The 14,839-nt window shown below is 43.5% G+C and overlaps 1 protein-coding gene across 1 annotated transcript in view; it reads left to right on the top strand.

Moving 5' to 3' along the window:
• The window catches only part of dennd4b (DENN/MADD domain containing 4B), a 68,515-nt gene that overhangs the window by 52,809 nt on the left and 867 nt on the right, over positions 1–14,839 (top strand). The window contains exons 18-27 of the mRNA XM_083989283.1: positions 377–521; positions 982–1,137; positions 1,252–1,495; positions 1,897–2,209; positions 2,744–2,848; positions 3,840–4,015; positions 4,581–4,740; positions 8,220–8,459; positions 12,499–12,595; positions 13,872–14,037. Of these exons, the coding sequence (XP_083845409.1) occupies positions 377–521; positions 982–1,137; positions 1,252–1,495; positions 1,897–2,209; positions 2,744–2,848; positions 3,840–4,015; positions 4,581–4,740; positions 8,220–8,459; positions 12,499–12,595; positions 13,872–14,037 (1,802 nt within the window). The remainder of the gene's footprint in view (positions 1–376; positions 522–981; positions 1,138–1,251; positions 1,496–1,896; positions 2,210–2,743; positions 2,849–3,839; positions 4,016–4,580; positions 4,741–8,219; positions 8,460–12,498; positions 12,596–13,871; positions 14,038–14,839) is intronic.

The following is a 14,839-nucleotide window of genomic DNA, read 5'->3' as shown; positions in this document are numbered from 1 at the left end:
GTGGTTTTGCATGAATTTCCCTCTAAAACAACTCTGTCTGGTAACGTTGTGTTATTATCTCATAGCGTGGTGAATGTGCAGGTCACAACTTGTCCACCAGAGCGTTGTGGAGTTGTTGGATTGTGTATTTGATGAGTTTGATGAGGGAAACCAAGAAATCCCATAATGAGCCTCCGTAGCGTAGCTCTGAGCAGCTCACGGCTCTGCTCCACCGTTCTAAAAACAGCTTGCACCGACAATTAAAGGAAACGAACCTACTGCTATGACTATAGGGATTAATATCTAGTCAATAAATCCACAATGGTGGAGGAGTTATTGAGTTATTGAGTTATTGATCGATGATCTGATCCCCTCCTGTCTGTCCCTCGTCTCTCAGGCCGTGCTGGAGAGCAAGTGGCCGTCGACCAATCAGGGAGGGCGTCTCCGCTGGGCCAAGCTGAGGAACGTCCTATTGGCCGTGGCCCAGTTCCGACAGCCAATCAAACGGCGCCAGAAGAGCGGCTCAGTGGGGTCACAGGGAGGTCAGAGGAACTCTAATCTATCACCTTTATCAGTTTTTCAGTTTGTCATCAATTGATTACCAGATTTGGGGAAATCTGATCGTTACGTTTTCTTTTCTCTTTTCTCTTTTCTCTTTTCTTTATTTTTTCTCTTTTCTTTCAATTTTTCTTGTATTTCTTTTCTCTTTTCTTTCTCTTTTATTTTCTTTTTTCTCTTTTCTTTTTTTCTCTTTTCTTTCATTTTTTCTTTTATTTCTTTTTCACTTTTCTTTTTTCTCTTTTCTTTTATTTCCTTTTTTCTCTTCTTTTTTTCTTTTCTTTCTTTTTCTTTTTTTCTCTTTACTTTTCTTTTTTTCTTTTATTTCTCTTTTCTCATTTTTTCTATTTTCTTTACCTTTTCTCTTTTCTTTTATTTCTTTTTCTTTTTTCTCTTTTCTTTCATTTTTTAATTTTTCTCTTTTCTCTTCCTTTCATCAATAAGAAGCCATGTTGGATCCTGACCAGAGGCTCCGCCCCCACTCGGCTCTGATTCGTCAGTCCAGTTGGAGCGGCCTATCGGAGAGCTCCAGCCACGAGTCTCTGACCAGCCCCCTGGTGAAGAGCAACAGCCTGAGCAGCATGAAGACGCCGGCCGACAGTGAGACTCACACACTTCACACTTATTGATACCTGATCAGTGTTTATTGATACATAAAGTTTTTATAGTTTTTATGTTTTAATAACCTGTGAACCTGCTGTGACGCTCTGTCAGAGCCCCGGCCGTCGAAGACTCTCCTCCGTCACGCCGGGACCAACGGCTGCAGCGACGCCGTGTCTCGTAAACCCCCCCTGGGCCTGAGGGACGCCGCCTCCACCCCCCCACCGGGGGCGCCGCCCGGTGGCGTCCTGGTGCGGCGCAGTCAGATCTGTCTCTCCAACTTCTACAAGGAGTGCGCCGAGTCAGCCGATTCAGAGCCGGACTGCAGCAGCTGCCAGCCGGCGGAGAGGGACGGCAGGTGAGGAGGAGGAGGAGGAGGAGGAGGAGGAGCCGCATCACAACCACAACGCAGCTGCATTGCAACCGCATCACAACAATAACACAACCGCATCACAGCCGCATCGCAACCGCCTCGCAATCACATCGCAACTGCATCACAGCGGCATCACAATCGCACTGCAACCACGTTGCAACCGCATCAGAGCTGCATGACAACTTCACCACAGCTGCGTCGCAACCGCATCACAACCGCATCGCAGCTGCACCACAACCGCACTGCAACCACGTTGCAACCGCATCACAGCTGCATCACAACTGCACTGCAACCACATCGCAGCCACATCGCAACCGCATTGCAGCCGCACCACAACCGCATCGCAACCACATCTCAAGCGCATGACAACTTCATTCTCGTCCCAGGTCGGCGGCCGTCAGAGACTCCAGCAGGAACAAAGGCGTAGACGAGAACTCCAACCACGTGGCGTCTCCGAGCCGCGGCGGCCTGGCGGGGAAACTCCAGCAGCTCCTCACGCCTACGCGGCACCGAGTGTCGGTGCGCCGGGCCGCCAGCGTGGACGACAGGAGGCCGGGAGGAGGAGGAGGAGGAGGAGGAGGAGGAGGAGGAGGAGGAGCGATAGGACGAAGAGTGTCCGACCAGAGACATTCCAGGAAAGCTCAGGTGGCCGAGACGCTGCTGAAGGCGAAGGAGCGACTGGTGAACGCCACCTCAGAGGTCAGAGGGGGAGGAGTCCAGATTAGTGACGTCACGGTTATAGATTTTCTTTGTACGATTATTGTCAGAGAAATAATCACGGTGTTACGATTATCATGATTATTATGCATTAATGAATTTACATCATATGAATGTGTAAAATCAAATACAAAATATAATTACAATTAATCATTTACACCAAATATTTTAAGAGTCTAGTATTAATATATAACCATTAACCAGTTATTAATCCTGCAGGGGAAGTGTTATAAATATTCAAGTCATTAATTGTCATCGACACCAAATGTTTAAGTTTATCATTGTTTGTTTTTTAGCACAAATGACTCGCTAACATTTAAATTCCTACCAATCGTATGTTACATTAGGTAAATGGACCAGTATTTCTTACATTTACCTTCACTTTGGTGACACATCTGCCTCTGTGTTTCCAACATAATCTATTTTGGAAAGTGACGGTATTTGGAAATCTTTAGTCCAGATGTTTCCTCTCCAGATGTTTGTTCATTAATCAGCCTCCATGTTTCCTCCTCTCAGAGTTCTCTGTCTGTGGGAAGCGACCTGGACCTGACGGACACGCCCACGCCGGCCTATCCTCTACGCCGGTCCTGGGACGCCAATCAGGAGGGGGTGGGGCTAGAGGTGAGTAGTATCACCACCACCCGAACGGACATTTCACCCTCTCTCTTTACAAAAACACTGTGCACACCAGTCCGTTTTCAGAAAAGTTTTGGTTTACACTAACCCGTGTATACGTATATGCCGTCAAGATCATGCCAAACCTGTAGGTGGCAGTGTAGCGAGAAGCTCAAGGCCACGTAGCCAATCAGAATCCCGCACTGTTTAGATCCCAAATCTACGGCCAGTTTATCCAAATGACGGCTGTTTAGAAGTTTGCTCCGATGTTTTTCGGAGAAGTGAAGCTCTGCAATGACCGCAACATCACAGAGACAGTAGCCGCTCTGCAGAGCTGCTCGGTCGGCCAACCTCCGTCGTCATCCCGGGGGGAGAAAACCATCGCTAATTAACTTACCTGCAGGTTTTTAGAGGTTTACCACCGGCTGGTTAAATTATTTTTAGGAGATAGATGTTGGTCTCATTGATGAAATCTAACAATTGTGTCAGTAGCATTAGTTTGTTTGAATGAAAAGTGAAGCTTCATGTGTGTATTGGACAGAAGAGCAGCGCTTCCTCGGGGCTCTGTACGTACAGAAATCACCACATTTAACGTTACATCAATAAATAAATGTTTTACAATGAACACATCAGTCTGCATTACATGTTATTATTATTATTTATTTTATTAAGTTATGGTTAGGGTACACAGCAAAGATACTCCACTACTCATTTTGGTTACGGTTAGACGTTAGCTACCTAAATCTCTGTTTTTCTCTGTTTACATGCAAACGTGCAAACTGAGTTTTCCAAAATCTCCACCCTGGCCGGAGTTTTTAAAAAGCATCGTTTTCTGGGGGCAAATTCTCCGTTTGCGTCTAAACGGAGGATGCAAACGATGGTTAATGTCTCCATTTTTAAAAATAACCGCGTACGTATAAATTTGTATCTGTGTATCCAGCTGTGCTCTCTCTGACCCCCCTCCCCCCCCCCCCCCTCCTCCTCTTTCTGTGTCCAGGTGTTGATGTCCAGCTGCTCTCTGTGTCGCAGCTGCAACTCGTTGGTGTACGATGAGGAGATCATGGCGGGCTGGACGTCAGATGACTCCAACCTCAACTCCTCGTGTCCTTTTTGCTCCGCCTCCTTCGTCCCCTTCCTCAACGCTGAGATCTGCGACCTCGGACCCGTCAGCAGGTACTGAACCAGAACCAGAACCAGAACCAGGTTTATATCGGCTGTAAAATTAAAGGTCCAGTGTGTAAAATGGAGGGGAAACAGCGACATCTAGCGTTCAGATTCTAGATTGCAGCACTCGGCAAAGTGACGGTGGCCTCCGAGGACCAAAATACCTTGTGCGGAAATGATTTACAACTCAAAAACATCTCACTATACTATGCCTTGGCGTTCAGGCTGCCGTACAAACATGGCGGCGCAAGATGGAGACGCTCTCTAAAGCAAGACCCTTGTTATATGTAGATATAAAATATGAATTATAAGGCTATGAAAACCAAACCAATTTTATTTTATAGCGATTATACACTTATACAAATATATTCATGGGTAGTAGATTCAGATTTTAACAATAAACCTTGACAATTATTACACACTGGACCTTTAAGGGACATTTTAACATGGGAGTCTATGGAGACTGACCCCCTCTAGTGGTCAGGAGAGGAACAGCTGTCATGGAAACTTGCTGCCAAGTCGTATTTCCAGTTTGTTGTCTAAAACGTGTATGAACTCGGTCTTTGTTCCTCAGTGCGGAGCGCAGCAACTGGAACGCGGAGGACGAGGTGGAGAGCGCGGTGCGGCCCCCCAGTGGTCAGGACGCTCCACAGCAGCAGCATCACTGTAACGGGCTGAGCGAGGACTCGAGCTCCGAGACCAGCAGCTACTCGGAGAACAGCAGAACCACCACGGTAGCTGTTGCTGAAGTTTTTAAGATTTTTTCTTGGGACAAAAGAAATCCCCAAAAAACAGGAGGATACATTCCTCTTTAATACAGCTTTAAAGAGGAACTACACAGGATTTCTCCCGTGGCTACGCTACAGTTTTACCTTAACCCTTAGGGGTCTAAGCCTATTTTGGCCGTTTTTGAATACTTTTGATTTTGCCTTTATATACCACATAAAAAATGTTTAACATGCCAATGCTTGGTATCTTTTTTTTCAGCACAACTTCATCTATTTGATCTGATTATTAATTTTTCACTTGAACCTTATTTTCTTAACACATTGAGCCCAAAATACACAAAAAATATTAAATCCGAGTTGAAAAAATGTACTATTTATTTCAATAAAAAACACAAACATGCTTAATGAACTGTTTTGGAACTTGAAAAGGCAAATATAGGTTGCAAATATGAACATATGAATGTAAAATTTAAATAAAATATTATTTAATACAAATATTTACCATAAAAAGCATGTATATTTATAGGCGTTTTTTTACCTTGTCAGCTGCAGCTCTTCAAAACAGAGTGCAAAATTATACAGAGGGCTACACCAGTGCTTTGTGTTCCCTTCCCAGAGTCTAAAATAGTGCAAATGTAACATAAGAGGTAAAATTGAGATGTAATCACACTAAGATGTAATCACACTACAAATATTTCAAACAATATACAGTAAGGGTCGTTCACAGTTCTCCAGGGCTCCAAGCGAAGGTGTGGCTGGGCCTGTGGAGATCTGGACCTCATCTGTCTCCTCCTCCCATGCCCTCTCTGGGTAGGCCTCAGTGTAGGGTCCATTATCCTCATACCTGTATATACACATGACAATAATATACAGTATATATAAAAATTAGAGATTGTTCAGGTTAGTGTTCACATGCACATGATAAATAGTGAATTCAAATGTGGGCACTAAATTGTAATTCTCTGGCTTCCTAGCCTACAACACATCATGTAAAGAAAACCTTACAAATAATAAATACATAAATAATAAAATAACAATAATAAAAGCTATAACACTAAATAAACCCTATGGAAATCAGTATATCATCTTTTGAAAATGAGTATGAGAGGTCAGGAAAGGGAAAAATAAAATGCTGAACATTTACCCATCTCTGTATCCTATTTCAGCCCTGCTCTTCTCTACACATAACTCTACCTAAATATACACCGTTATATACATATAAAACTAGTTAGTTTAGGTAGTTTATAACATTTACAATACAGCAGTAAACAAACAAAGGCTATAAAATCATGATTAGTTTGACCTACTTCTCATCACCGGCGACATCTTCGGGGGTCCGTCTATCCCCCCCCCCCTTCAACTCCACTCTCCTCTTCAGACGATGAAGATGAAGTCACCTCACCCTCGGGGTCTTCCTCGCCATAAAACAGCCTGAGGGCTTGATGGATATTCACTAAACGCCTCGTTTTCGCCTCGAAACACTGCGTCTCCTTGTTTTTTTCCGACTTTCAAACACTTTTTATTCCTCCTAGTAAGACGTCTTAGCTCCGCTAGCTCCGCTAGCCCCTGCTGCTAACTCCTGTCTCCCAGCTGGGCTTCCGGTTCGGCGATTTTGACCCCTCCCCCGAGCGACGTCGGACGTCTCTGGTATATTGATCCCTTAGATTAGTATCAGCAGATTCGACCACTTTTTTCCGTTTTGTAAAATGACAAAAAATGACGAAGATATAGAAAGAAATGCAGCGCCCGCTCCTCCCATGCCGCCCCCTTTTACGTTCGGATCAAAACATTTTTGTAAATTAAAAACTATCAAATGAAAATGATCATATCTCCGGTTTTACTTGGTCAATTCAAGTCAAATAAAAAGTAGGAGAGAGTTTCACGTCCGCACTTTCGAGTAAAGTTGATGGCAGCGCTCTGGTGACCTACTTTTTTTTTTCACTACGCAGTGAAGAGGTCATGTGATCAGATCACGCCGGCGTGATCATGGACCCCACAGGGTTAAAGCCCCAGTAGGGCTGTTCAATTAATCGATTTAAAATCGTAATCGCGATTATTTGGCTAAGACGATGTTAAAAACGTGAAATCCTAAAAATCGATTTTTTACTCTAACTAGGGTAATTACGGTATGCCCCCGTTCATGAATCTGCGCTGCGCTGAATTACCGTAATGACTGCCGCCTCCTTCCTCCCATCACGCTCTCCCACTGCTCTCCCCACACACTGGAAACAAGCATGTCGGCATTCTGCTATGACCAGCGAGGATTTCGTTGCCAAAAAGACCAACGGCCCTTTTCCACTACACAGTTACAGGTCTACTCGGTTCGGCTCGGCTCGACTCGGCCGTCAGCTGTGATATGACAAGGATTAGGTCTTCTACAGCTGAGTTCTTCAGCGGGGGCGGGGTCGTCATATAACAGCGGCTACGGCCGTGTCGTCTCGATTACGGGCCGCGTGGTTTTCCACACAGCAGACATTTAACTCAGGTGACAGAATAACAGTTTGTCGGTGTGTTTTTACTGTAAAATGAGCGGTATTGATTCTCGTGACGGACGCATGGTCGGACGTCGCGCTTGCGACTCTTCCGGTGACAACGCTCTGGCCAATCAGTGGAAAGCAGTCAGTTGACGTCACGTTTATGGACGGAGAGACAGACAGACAAATAGATAGATAGATTTTTTTTTAAAAATTAGACTCTAGGTCCATTTAAAAAGACACTCACAAAATAGTTTGTCATTTAACAAAAAAATCGGAATCGGAATCGGAAATCGATTTTTGAGAGAAGAAAATCGAGATTTTATTTTTGGGCAAAATCGAACAGCCCTAGTATGTAGGAATTCCCCCCATCTAGCGGTGCGGTTGCATATCTGAACGTATTCTTGATGTTGCATTCAGGTGAAATGGGGCAGACGTCAGACAGACAACAGACGCTGCATGTAACAGGATAAACAAGCGTCTAAACAAGTGACAACATGTTGTCATGGTGATGTGGTATTATGTGGTATTGTTTTACCGTCTTTCTCTGGTGGAGTAAAATGACATCCGGTTGGTTTGCCGACGGCCGTCTGCCTGACTGCACCTGAATGCAACACCAGTGCCTCCGTCCTTCCTCACACTACACAGTGGTGACAGTTTTAACAGGCCGTTTCCGTGGTTACCTACGGTCACGATGCAACATGGCCGCCTCGGTTCGGTGCGTCGCCCACTTATGTATTTGTAACGACTTGTAACAACTCATTCTAAGGAACCAGAAAGCTTTCATTTGTAGCAGCTGTGATTCACCTTCAGTGAAATACGGATTTATGAAAGACATGTTTGATTTTTGATAATAAAAAGCCAAATAAGTTACACACTGGGGCTTTAAAAAGAAAAAAAAGGAATGAACACATTTAAAAATAACAATAAAAAAGGAATAAAATAAGATAAAAAATACAATAAAATGATAATAAAAAGACAAACGAGAACACAACTCTTCTCCTCCCTCAGGCGTCCTCGGTGGGCGGAGCCCCCCAGGTGACCGTGGCCTACCTGAGCCCTCTGGTCCTGAGGAAGGAGCTGGAGAGTCTTCTGGAGAACGAGGGCGAGGCGGTCCTGGCTCAGCCTCAGTTCCTCGACAGCCACTCCATCATCTTCTGGAACCTGGTCTGGTTCTTCCAGCGCCTCGGCCTCCCCAACAACCTGCTGCAGCTGGTCCGAGCCTCCACGCTGGCCAGCAGCTTCACACAGGTGACGAGAGGCCCATTGGAGCATATATGATGACCATTTAACCCTAAGATATAACAATGAAGTAATAAGAATTGATGCAGAAGTTAAACATAAAAACACTTATGCAACACGTATACTCTGATACTTGCAAAAGGAAAAGCAAAAAGAGCTCTAAACTAACCGGATGGAAACTAGCACCAGCTGCTACAATCCGGCACATTTACATGTTTTTATATGTCCATTAATGTGCATTGTCCCACCCAAATAAACCAATAAATAAATAAATGATAAAATACACTAATAGTATCAGTTCAAGTCTATAATATTATATATTTTTATATTTTTAGAACAATTCAGAACATGAATGCAAATGAAGTAGCACCAAAAGAAATGAGAACATAAAACTAAAATAGTACAGGTCTCATTCATGTCTGATTTAAGCAATATCACACGAGAGGGAGTGCTGTTGTACTGTATATCAGCACGGCTGTGATTCGGTCGTAGGCACGAGGCCGCAGGCCGAGTGCCGCAGATAATCCCACCGTGCTGATATACAGTACAACAGCACGACCTCGAGTGTGATATTGCTTTTATACAACAGTGCTACGAGCACATTTTAGAACAGTAATAAACTACAAGAGATTATGATTTGTTTGTTTATTTAATCATTTATTTGGCTCCGCCAACAGAAATAGTTCCGCAACTGGAAGGGAGACAAGGCTGTTGCCAGGCAACACATAAACATTTCATACTAGCTTGCTACGAGCTACAAGCTTCTCCACCGAGCTGCTTCCAGTGCTGGTTCTGGTTCTGAGCCCGTGTCTGATTAGCACCGCAGCAACAGGACCAGCGTGAAGACACAGAGACGTTATCGATACCGTATTACATTTGTTTATCATCTATGTAATCAATATAAACACAGTTGAAGCTAAGTAGCTGAGCTACGTGGCTAACAACAGCTAACGCTAATATCAAAACACATCACTGTCAAAACGTAGTTGCCCCCGCGGCGATTTTTTTTCCAGCCGGGTTTAGTAGAGATTTATCTCCAATTAGACGGACCAGGTCAGGTCCAGGTTTTAATGTTCAGGTCCGTTTATAACTGCAGCAGCAGAGAGATGGGGCAGCTCCTGTATGGGGAGCGTAGCTCTGACTTAGCTCCTGTCCAGCTGAACAGCGGAGTGATTATGTCTGTGAAAAGTCCCAGTGCTGTTATACTGTATATCAGCACTATGGAATGTCTCGTTGTCCAATCAAATTGCTCGGTTGGGACCGGTCGGAACTAACTGTTGTATAAAATAAAATAACACAAATATTTTACATAACACCAGACAGGAAGTTTAGTAGAAACATTCACAGACTTTTACAAGATGATGAAACATGAGAGAAGGTCAATATTTATTATCAAACTTATTGTTTCTGGAGTCTGAGTTTGAGTAAGAAATTTGAACCCACAGTTCTTGATAGAATCAGAAATACTTAATTAATCTCCCGAGGGAAACTGTTTTGTGTCACAATGAAAATGAAAATGAATAATATAATCCACATGTTTAAAATATATGACACAGTCCCTCCAGGAAAACCTGATGTGAGATGCATAAAATCAGCCAGTTGCATTTTTTCGCTGCACTTTTGCTGCATAAATCGCCGATTTCTTTTTTTTTTTTTTGAACAAATTTTTTATTGTTTTTCAACAAAGACACAGAACATACAATTTGCCATCATGTCAGTTACAGAAATAGATAAAATAAAATAAAATAAAATAAAATACAGTATTGCCATCCATCAATTCTTCTAGCCGACCGCCCCCTATACACCCTCACAACATATATTGGTGCCCCTCCCCATATTGCTCCGCGTACACACAGATTTCACCCATTAATGTAGTCACAGTCATATCAGTATCCTATGCAGTAAGCAGTGATAAATCAAACAGATTAAAAACAAAACAATATGGTAGTGTGTAAATCAGTGGCGGCTGGTGACCGAAAAAATTAGGGAGGACAGGAGGAACACCAGTCCACGGCCTCATTTTATTTTATAGCACTACTTCTCCCTACTTTATTATATTCAATGAAAATTAAACAGTAAAACAATGTCTTACAAGATTTCTTAAAAACAACATAATTTTATTAAATCTTACTGTTTTCAGATTAACACAGGCCTAATGAAAAAGACAGAGCCATGATCTTGGATGTGGGATGTAAAAAAAAAAAAAAGCAGGCCAGTGTTCAACACCTGTAAATGCCACAGTGGGGATTTACACCCTCTGATTTAAAAAGGAAAAACAAAAACCATGAAAATCTGTAATTATTAATAACAAAACAAAGTGTTCCACTCAAATTACATACATATTTGGCTTTTACCTCTTAGATATAGCTATGCTTTTACCTGAGCTGATGGCGGAGAAAAAAAAAAAAAGTCCGGTCGTGTCTTTGTTTACCCTCCAGCTGCCCAGGTCACGTAACTGAAAACTATTAACAATCTCTCTGACTGCTTCTCTCTGATATCTCCTAACAGTTTATCCAGAAATCTGCTGATATTTCCTTTCAAATCGATGCCAATATCTCTGAAAACTCCGTATTTCTTGTGCTAGGAGCAGCATAAGCAGCACGGCTGGGAGTGAAAGTTTGGCGCACATAGCAACAGTAACCAAGGGGGGTTGGAGAACTGTCATTGGACCAACCTGCTGTCAATCTTGTGTTCTGATTGCTGATTGGTACAGAAGAGCCTCCTCCGTCATGACGTCATTTTACGTGTCTTAGCCAATCACAGGTCAGGATGAAGACATCCTAAATGCATTGAGTCAATGGAAGAAGATCCCGCCCCGAGGCCAGTTAGGGAGGTAAAAATCTTGCCACCTCCGTAGAGCCCCCACCTTCCTGCTCCCTGCTCCTCACACAGCCTGCTCTGTCTCCTGAGCCTGCTGGCGGCGCAGTTGAGCCGTTTTAAGTGGATTTTCTTCCAAAAAACAAACTTTTTTTATGATAAAATACATATATAATATTTTATAAATTATACTGAGATTTGGTAATGATTTATTTCAACCAGTTACTCTTTCTTAAATAAAAAATAAATTTTCCTTTTGCCTCTCAAAAATAGAGGAGGACCAACCTCCTCTGCCTCAATGGACCAGCCTCCTCTGGTGTAAATGCCACACTGCAAACAAGGACACTTAAAGGGATAGTTCACCCTAGAATGATATTTCGCTCATTATCTACTCACCCTCATGTTGACTAAGGGCTGGAAGAAGTTTCGGAGCCCACCGTCCCTTCTCTGAGTTACAGGGGGTCTTAGCGTAGCAGTGCATTTCAATGCCATGGTAGCAAAGGGACACCAGAGCTCTTCGTAAAAAAAACACACACAAAAAAACATCCAAATACCTCCATGATGCTCGTATGTAATGTCCGTCTTGTGCTGAAGCCCCAAATTGCGGAATTGTCCCGAAAAAAATTAAATAAGTCCACATTCCAAGCATGTTTGTAGCATTAGCTCCCAGTGTTGTTGTCCGGTCTTCCGCTGCCAGCGCGCATGCGCAACGTTCGCACTGAGACTCGAGTCGGTCTCAGTGCTCTCATGTGCTCTTGCGCATGCGCGCTGGCAGCGGAAGACCGGACAACAACACTGGGAGCTAATGCTACAAACATGCTTGGAATGTGGACTTATTTAATTTTTTTCGGGACAATTCCGCAATTTGGGGCTTCAGCACAAGACGGACATTACATACGAGCATCATGGAGGTATTTGGATGTTTTTTTGTGTGTGTTTTTTTTACGAATGGTCCTTCTTTATTTTAGTTACTATGGGAGAAAAGTTAAGCTTCCATAGCTCAGTCAGGTCTGGTGAGACTTTTATCCCAAGGTAGGTGAAGCCTGTGGGGGACAATTTAAAGGGGCAGTTAGCAAGTGAAGCCAGGTCAGTCGGAAAATCGCCGATTTCTGTGGAAAATGCACAAAATACGCAGAACAAAACAGTCACATGTATCTTTGCACAAAGTTGAAAATGTTGCATGTTAACACTAACGGTGTTGTTGTTGTGTTGTTGTTGTGTTGTTTCTCAGACTGACAGCTCAGCAGTGCGGGTGCGGCTGCTGTGGGACACTCTGACCCCCGACACCGACCAGTGGCCCCCCCTCTACATCCTCTGGAGGATCCACAGTAAGACACCATAGACTGTAAAAAGAATGGACGTAGCGTCCGTGACGTCACCCATTGGTTTGGAGGAGTCTGTTTTGTGCCGCTACTACGGGGGTTTGAGCTGCGCCATGTTGGATTCTACTTGCCATATTTGGAGCGGTGCGGCCGTTGGCCGGCCGAGAGCCCGCCCACTGGCCTCGTAGCAGCGGTCTCCGGACCTGTCACTCAACGGTTCTGCGCCCTAATTGGCCAGAACTTTAAACCTAATAACAGTAAAACGGTAGAGTTAAAAAAAAATTCACCCCCCTCAGAGTGTGTGCGGGGGTAGAAACTATCGGTTGAGACCAAAAAAATAAAATGTACCAGGCTGTAAATATGTTTTTTTAAGCTGTAAAATCGGCTATTTTAACATGGGGCTCGATTGGAGTTGTTCCCTTCTGGTACCAGCCCCCAGAGGAAGCCGGGGGGATTGCAGCTTTTTGAATGCGGAAGTGAGCTTCACTTCTCAGACCGACAACTGCCCCCTTGTAAGACACCGACCCACTCAGGTCGCTCAGGATGACAGCGTTCAGAATGTTAATGTGGTTAACTCACTACTTACTAACTCAACTCGGCTCATGTTGCTCACGTCACACTAACGGTCTCCACACACCAAGGACGGGTTTTTGTTTTTGTCCTAAATTGCTGCGCGTTTCAAAATAAATTCGGCCTCATGTTGTGTCGATCTTGTTTCTACACCGACTCTGAAACTTTCGTCCGTCTTTAAAGTTTTAAGAACAGGTTTGATTTTCGCATCTGTTTTTCGCATCTGTAAAAACAAAAAAGCTTTTCTGATTCTGACCAATCACATCAGTGTGTGTGTGTGTATGTGTACTAAACATACCGCCAGCTGCTGTTCAGAATCATGGAAATTGGTCGTCTTCTTTTTAATGTGTGGCTCCAGTTGAGCTAATAATCAATAATCTATCAAACTGGAGCACCGACATCCTGAAATAAACTATGGATGATTCTGCAGCTCAGTAACAATCAACTCTCGGATGGACACAACATTTTCTTTTTCCCTTTTTACAAAGTCATCCTCAACACATAACAACGATCGTCTCCTTTACGATGTTTGGAACAGAAAATAAAAATGCATGGTAATAAAACACATCAGACTGCGTCGGGTGTCGGATTAGAAAAACGCAGACTAAGCGACTGTTGTAAATGTGTCGTACTGAGCCGATGTTACTAACATGAATAAGGATGTTAACGCGTGTTAATTAACGCGTGTTAACGTGTGTGTGCGTTCCTTCAGGCGGCGTTCCGATGCGGAGCTACGGCTGGAGGAGACACAACCACCCGTTCACCCTCTCCTTCCTGGAGGAGGTGCTGCGCTGGGTCGGCATGAACGAGGTGCACAAGGCCGTCACGCTGCTGCTGGACACGCTGGCCAAGCAGCCGGGGTCGCCACGGATACAGAGGTGAGAGCACAGGGGGTCCGAGCGTGAGGATGATTCTCCACTTCGTTCATGTTAGCAAACACAGTTCAGAGCAGTAAAGTAGGCGAATGCTACCTGTGACCGGCTGCTTAAAATTAGCCCCCAGAGATATCCTGTTTTTCTTTCAACTATTTAATATTGTTTCCACTTCTGATTTTACTAAGACTTACAAAAATCTTTTACTCTTTATTCTTCTATTATTTAGAGAATATTCTTTCTCATCTTTTGTTGTGTAATGGGGGGGAGGGCTTTTTTTTATATTATATATATATATATTTATTGTTTTTCCTTTACAAAGCATTTTATAAAGTAACACAACATGGTGTTTTCTGTCACAATATTACAGCAAAGTGATTAACCAATCAAGTACATCTTGATATAGAAAAGAAACTTAAACAAAAGAAGGGCGTTTCAGGGAAATGTACATTTTCCACTGCTTCCAGATGTCACTGAATTTAGATTGCTGGAGCCTCATTGAAAAAGTGAATCTTTCCATTACATACACATCATATATATAATATCATACCATTCATCTACAGGTAGGACGTCTGGCTTGAGCCATTTCTTTGTCATTGCTTTTCTAGCAGCTAGACTCAGTATTCCAAATAAATATTTATTTTTCACACTTCCATTAGCTGAGTGTACAAGCCCAAAAAGAAGTTTGTCCCTGTAATGCAGGAAGGGCTCAGCCCCGCTAGCCCATTGATAGCAGCCGTCACTGCTCCTGGATATAATCGTAACCTCCATGTAAACGCACTGAATGATGAAGATGTTTGTGTTTTGT

Source organism: Trachurus trachurus, assembly GCF_905171665.1.
Source record: "Trachurus trachurus genome assembly, chromosome: 16".
NCBI lineage: Eukaryota > Metazoa > Chordata > Actinopteri > Carangiformes > Carangidae > Trachurus > Trachurus trachurus.
This window is presented reverse-complemented; position numbering and strand designations above follow the sequence as displayed.